Source organism: Anomaloglossus baeobatrachus, chromosome 5, assembly GCF_048569485.1.
Source record: "Anomaloglossus baeobatrachus isolate aAnoBae1 chromosome 5, aAnoBae1.hap1, whole genome shotgun sequence".
NCBI lineage: Eukaryota > Metazoa > Chordata > Amphibia > Anura > Aromobatidae > Anomaloglossus > Anomaloglossus baeobatrachus.
In genome coordinates this window covers 84,744,862-84,751,672 of record NC_134357.1, presented here as the reverse complement: position 1 = coordinate 84,751,672, position 6,811 = coordinate 84,744,862, and the positions used below count along the sequence as shown (strand labels likewise).

The following is a 6,811-nucleotide window of genomic DNA, read 5'->3' as shown; positions in this document are numbered from 1 at the left end:
AAACACATCTGCAAGCACCCCATACTCCTTCATACTGCAACCCCAATATTATGCCTTATACCCCTAGTATATGCTTGCATAAACTATCAGCACCCCAAAACATTACAAGCATTCCATATGAAAACCCTCAATATTTTTCCTGTCCCAAGTCCCCCATTATAGATCTCTGAAAGCCAAAACAGATCTCGCAGACCCCACACTTCTATTCTCTAGCACCCCCAGAATACGCAGCATAAGCCCCGAATAGACCGGTGAGAAGCCCAGATCCCCCACACGGACCCCTCACACTTTCCAGTGTCCTCTCCATAAGCTCAGACTTTGTGAGCAGCAGCTCAGCCCCACAAACTGTGACCCACGCTTTACTAGACAGGAAAGAAAACACGGGACCAAGGACGTAAACAATACGAGAAAAGAGCAGACGAGCTGCCCAAGATGTGACCAAGAACATGGGATGAGCAAGAGGGGGCGCTGAATACAGGAGTCTGAGCCCCCCCAGTCATCAGGCCCAGCAGCTACACAGTGTCCCACACACGTGGCGGGGGCGCTGCTGGCATCACACCACTTTGGACCCCAGTTACCATTTTCAGTCTCTTCTATATTCCCACAGTGGGAAGCCCCCTGCAGAATAAAGCCCCTGTGCCCAGCACACAGGGGTCCCCTGCATCAGTAATGTGATCACACACCACAGGAGAGCTGCCATGTGTAATGTGACCCTATTAAAGGGCCAGTCACCCATAAATGTAGAGGGGGGCTTCCATGTAAGAAGCAATGGGAGCAACAGTTGTAATAAGTAACAAGAAAGTGCCAAAATGTCAGATGTAATTGACATGTGGCAGTGCCCCTGGCAGACCGGCCCCTGCTGCCCAGCACTGGGAGGACAACATGCTGCACAAGTGTGTGTCCCAGTAAGTGACCGTGTGGCCCCCAGAGGTCCGGCAGGTCTCCAGTGCAGCTCATGCCCAGCAGAACCCCCCACACCAGGGAAGGATGCCCCCATAACCCAGGCTGGATACCCCCAGACATCAGGACTGGGTGCCCCCACACACCAGGGCTGGATACTGAGGGCTGGTTGCCCCCACACACCAGAGCTGAATACTGAGGGCTGGGTGCCCCCACACACCAGAGCTGAATACTGAGGGCTGGGTGCCCCCACACACCAGAGCTGAATACTGAGGGCTGGGTGCCCCCACACACCAGGGCTGGATACTGAGGGCTGGGTGCCCCCACACACCAGGGCTGGATACTGAGGGCTGGGTGCCCCCACACACCAGGGCTGGATGCCCCTATACCCCAGGCTGGGTGCCCCCACACACCAGGGCTGGATGCCCCTATACCCCAGGCTGGGTGCCCCCACACACCAGGGCTGGATGCCCCTATACCCCAGGCTGGGTGCCCCCACACACCAGGGCTGGATGCCCCTATACCCCAGGCTGGGTGCCCCCACACACCAGGGCTGGATGCCCCTATACCCCAGGCTGGGTGCCCCCACACACCAGGGGCTGGATGCCCCTATACCCCAGGCTGGGTGCCCCCACACACCAGGGCTGGATGCCCCTATACCCCAGGCTGGGTGCCCCCACACAACAGGGCTGGATGCCCCTATACCCCAGGCTGGGTGCCCCCACACACCAGGGCTGGATGCCCCCTATACCCCAGGCTGGGTGCCCCCACACACCAGGGCTGGATGCCCCCACACACCAGGGCTGGATGCCCCTATACCCCAGGCTGGGTGCCCCCACACAACAGGGCTGGATGCCCCCTATACCCCAGGCTTGGTGCCCCCCACACACCAGGGCTGGATGCCCCTATACCCGGTGCTAGATTCCCCTACACCAGAGCTACATGCCCCCACACACCAGGGCTGGATGCCCCTATACCCCGGGCTGAATACCCCCACACACTAGGGCTGGATTGCCCCTATACCCGGTGCTAGATTCCCCTACACCAGAGCTACATGCCCCCACACACCAGGGCTGGATTCCCCTATACCCCGGGCTGAATACCCCCACACACCAGGGCTGGATGCCCCTATACCCCGGGCTGAATACCCCCACACACCAGGGCTGGATTGCCCCTATACCCGGTGCTAGATTCCCCTACACCAGGGCTGGATTGCCCCTATACCCGGTGCTAGATTCCCCTACACCAGGGCTACATGCCCCCACACACCAGGGCTGGATGCCCCTATACCCCAGGCTGGGTGCCCCCACACACCAGGGCTGGATGCCCCTATACCCCAGGCTGGGTGCCCCCACACACCAGGGCTGGATGCCCCCCATACCCCAGGCTGGGTGCCCCCACACACCAGGGCTGGATGCCCCTATACCCCAGGCTGGGTGCCCCCACACACCAGGGCTGGATGCCCCTATACCCCAGGCTTGGTGCCCCCCACACACCAGGGCTGGATGCCCCTATACCCTGTGCTAGATTCCCCTACACCAGGGCTACATGCCCCCACACACCAGGGCTGGATTCCCCTATACCCCGGGCTGAATACCCCCACACACCAGGGCTGGATGCCCCCCATACACCGACTCTTACCGATAGTTCTGGGTTGCTGTTGTCCCGATGAGACACGGCTCGTATGACTCCGGATCTCCAACCCCATCGGCCGATCTGCCCGATCTGCCCGATCTCCCCGAGCTCCGGCGGCTCCTCTCCTCCTCGGACCACACACACGAATCGCTTCCCAACCAGCTCCGGCCGCGCTCCCAGCGCCATGGCCTCCAGTCCCGGGAAGAATAAAGCGGAGGATCCAGGGAGACTTATAAGCGGCGGCCGCGCATAGTGACGCCCCGGCTCGGAGGAGCCCGGACTGTGAACTGTGCCGGCTCCAGCCGCCGCTGCCGTGTCCCCCTCACAGCCCGAGGCAGCCTGACACTGAGCGCCGGCTGCGCTTACACACACTGGTACCGCTCCGCCCGTGTCAGATGTACGAGACTCACGGCGCAGACTGTGTCCTTCCGCCAGACTTCACTAGGGCTTTCAAAAGAGTACCCCGAAATTCTCCCCGGTCCCCGTCCCCGGAGCCCCGCACAGTCACGTCTGTGTCACGTCAGCCTGTACCAATCATAAGCTGTATTATCACAGCGGCCAATGGCTGCCGGGGCGCGGGAGACAGATGTGGGAAATATTAATTACTTTCCCTTGAAAGACCTCAGTTACCCTGAGAGAGGTGAAGGCACCGGGCGCCTCCTGGCACCGGCTCTGCTGGTTGTCATCACTGCTGGGGGCCCGGAGACGTGTGCACGGTGCCACCGGCCGCACACACCAGCCTGGACTCTGCAGAGCGCTTACTGGCCCCGAGTCATCGTTTTTTTAATAATTTTGCGATTTTGAGGTGTTTGTTGCTGTTTTTTTGTGTCAGATTCTGTAACATGGCGCAGGCACGTCATGAAGTGTCACCAAAGTAAAAAATGGTCTTTATTTGCAGTATTTGAACTGTTTTTCAACCTCTTTGATGTGCAAAGTTGCAAAAAATATGTTTAGGAAATTATTGTACCAGCCTCAAAAACACATAGCAGAGGGGGGAGACAGATATCCTCAAAACAGCGGGGGGGGGGGGGGTAGCCTCAAAAACACAGCAGAGGGGGGAGACAGGTATCCTCAAAAACAGCAGGGGGCAGATAGCCGCAAAAACAGCAGAGGGGGAGGCGGGCATCCTCAAAACAGCGGGGGGGGGGGAGAGCCTCAAAAACACAGCAGAGGGGAGAGACAGGCATCCCCAAAACAGCGGGGGGGGGGGAGCTTCAAAAACACAGCAGAGGGGAGAGACAGGCATCCTCAAAAACAGCAGGGGGGCAGCCTCAAAGACACAATGGGGGGGTGCAGCCTCAAAAACAGCAGGGGGGGCAGCCTCAAAGACACAATGGGGGGGTGCAGCCTCAAATACAGCAGGGGGGCAGCCTCAAAGACACAACAGGGGAGCCTCAAAAACACAACGGGGGAGATAGACAACCTCAAAAACAGCAGAGGGGGGAAGGGCAGCCTCAAAAGCACAACGAGGGGAAGACAGGCTGCCTCAAAAACAGCAGGGGGGGGAGAAACGGGCAGCCTCAAAAACACAACGGGGGGAGACAGACAGCCTCAAAAACAGCAGAGGGCAGAGGGGGGGAGTGGGCAGCCTCAAAAACACAGCAACGGGGAGAAATGGGCAGCCTCAAAAACAGCAGGGGCTGAAACAGGGTGCCTCAAAAGCAGCACAGGGGGGAAATGGGTGGACTCAAAAACACAGCAGAGGGAGGGGAGAAACAGGCAGCCTCAAAAACACAGCGCAGGTGGGAGACGGGCAGCCTCAAAGACACAGCAAAAGGGTGGAGACGGGCAGCCTCAAAAACACAGCAGAGGGGTGAGACGGGCTGCCTCAAAAAGACATCAAAGAGGGGAAAATGGGCAGCCTTAAAAACACAGCAAAAGGGTGGAGACGGGCAGCCTCAAAAACACATGGAGGGGGGGAGACGGGCAGCCTCAAAAACACAGGGGAGGAGGGAAAACAGGCAGGCTGAAAAACACACCGGGAAGGGTGTGGGGGAGAAAAGAGCTGCCTCAAAAACACACCAGGGGGGGGGGAGACTCTAGAGTGGAGTTCTTCAAAGTTTTGCAAGTTTTTTTAAATGTCATACATAAAGTATTAGCCAAAAACATCTGAAATTACTACAGGCGGGCACATACAAAATAGACTTGCAAAAAGGTGCAAATAGAATACTGGATTAGTTGCAAATAAAAAAAATAGGCATAAAACACACAAAACTAGACAAAAAAAAACAGGCACAAAGGCAATGATGGTTCGTGGCCATCATGTGCAAACTTGTCCGGGAGAGCACAAGCCTTTAAAATCTGCGTCCATGGCTCCCAATCTTGTCCCAAACACATAAAAAAATGAAAGAACAAATCTGGGTACAAAACTCAAGTTGCAAAACTTTTCTTATATTTGAGTTCTTCACAATTTTTGTTTTCATATTGTAGACATGAATTCTACTTAAAGGGAATCTGTCAGCAGCATTTCACCCATAAGACTAATTATATGAGCATGTAGTTCTTTCAAAGACAAGTCCAGTAACACCTTCACATGACCAGCCCGTTCCTCCGTTACTGAGAATTCAGCAATTGAATTTATATGCAAATTGGGGTGAAAATCGGAAGCCTCTGTCACTCCAGCTCTATTCTCTGCATAACGTCACCCTGTCTATGAAATACCATCTCAAGTTCTGGAAACTCATGGACAGCCATTAATTTTACAAGCGTATACTGCTACATTTCCTATTAACCCCCAAGAAATAACAGCAATCTGCCAGGAGGTATAGATGCCAGACATGCTGAGTTCAGTGGTTCTACAGAGGAACATTTCTCCTTGTGGAGATTTCCAAGACAGCATAAGGAGACTTATGAGTCACGCAATGCTTCTCTGGGAATTTAAATATGCAAATTGCCTCTTCAGAGAGGAAAAGAATTTGAACCACCCGTTGGATGTAACAATTCTGAAAGTCAATACCTCCCATTTAAGGAGCCTTTCCACATGAATTAGGATGAGAAGTAGAGCTGCTCAGACTCGCAAAAAATCCGGGACCGGCGGATCACTGCTCAATAAAAAAGAAAAAAACAGAATCCAGAGATTAAAAATGTTGGTGGAAGGGATAGGGGGTAGGAGTGTGTGCGGTATACTCACCCGAGGCTGTGTCATGGTTGCAAACTTTTCCCTTCGGCAGCCGACAATTCAATATTCCCTGCTTTGCCTGCCCACCGGCGCGTGTAATTGGTTGCAGTTAGATGCGCCACCACCCTGAGTGGCAGTGTCGCGGGCGGCGGGGCGCTGCGCTCGCTAACGCTCGCGTCTGGCGCTGCTGCTGCTCGGTGATTTGAGCAGTGGGCCGGATCCGGGGACTCGAGTGGCGCTCCTCGCACGTGAGTGAAAAGGGGGTGGTTTGTTTGGGGATTTAGTCCGTGACGCCACCCACGGGTTGTGGTGAAGATGGGCACCACCGCTGCTGGTGATGGGGATCCCGGGAGCGATGGTAGGGAGCAGCTGGGATGTTGTTTTCCCCCTCCGTGGGTAGGGGTTGGTGGTCCCGGGGCCCGGTGATGTGCAGGGTTGCAGGGACAGCGCGGCGCGGTGCCGGATGGCACGGGGTGTACTCACTCAGCAATGGATGCACAACGTCTCCGGTAAACCAAACGGCTGGATGGACGGGTCCCGCAGCCGGCTGCAGTGTGTCTCCCCGGACAGGTGATGGTGGCTGTCTCTCCCTGCACCTTTGTGTACTGTGATGACTCCAATGGCTTCCCAATGGTAGTCCGCTCCCCAGTGTATGGATACTAGAGGAGCCCGTTTTGCCCACAGGCGCTGGCCCTTGGACTTCTAGCCGGTGGCGGTGGCTGTATGTCCTCACGGTGTGAGCGGTTGCCTTCAATCGGACTTGGTTGTTAGGGAACCCCGGGGGTTCCTGTCACATTCGGATTTGACTATTGTCGGCGGCTCCAAGCCTGGTCGGGGTCCGATGGCCCTGCCTGGGTGTGCTTAGCTGCACTCCGTTCCCCGGTCCGGTACCGGTGGGCCACCGCCCAGCCTCGGTCCTTACGGCTCTGCGGAGTTCCACCAACTCCTACAGACAGCCACCACCGTCTGCCAACCTTGCTGTCAGTGCCTGGGCTCCAACCCAGACACTCGCAGTACGTGACCTCTCACTTTCACCTCCAAACTCTATCTGACTGCTTTTCCCGCCTCCACGCCTGTAAACTCCTCGGTGGGTGGATCAACCGCCTGGCTCCGCCCCACCTGGTGTGGACATCAGACCCTGGAGGGAGGCAACAAGGG

General features: G+C 56.3%; 1 protein-coding gene across 1 annotated transcript in view; it reads right to left on the bottom strand.

The window, feature by feature from the left end:
• Window positions 1–2,900, bottom strand: part of JMJD1C (jumonji domain containing 1C) — a 342,620-nt gene extending 339,720 nt beyond the window's left edge. The window contains exon 1 of the mRNA XM_075348655.1: window positions 2,542–2,900. Coding sequence (XP_075204770.1) covers window positions 2,542–2,721 — 180 coding nt within the window. The 5' untranslated portion in view covers window positions 2,722–2,900. The remainder of the gene's footprint in view (window positions 1–2,541) is intronic.
• Window positions 2,901–6,811: the final 3,911 nt, after the last annotated feature.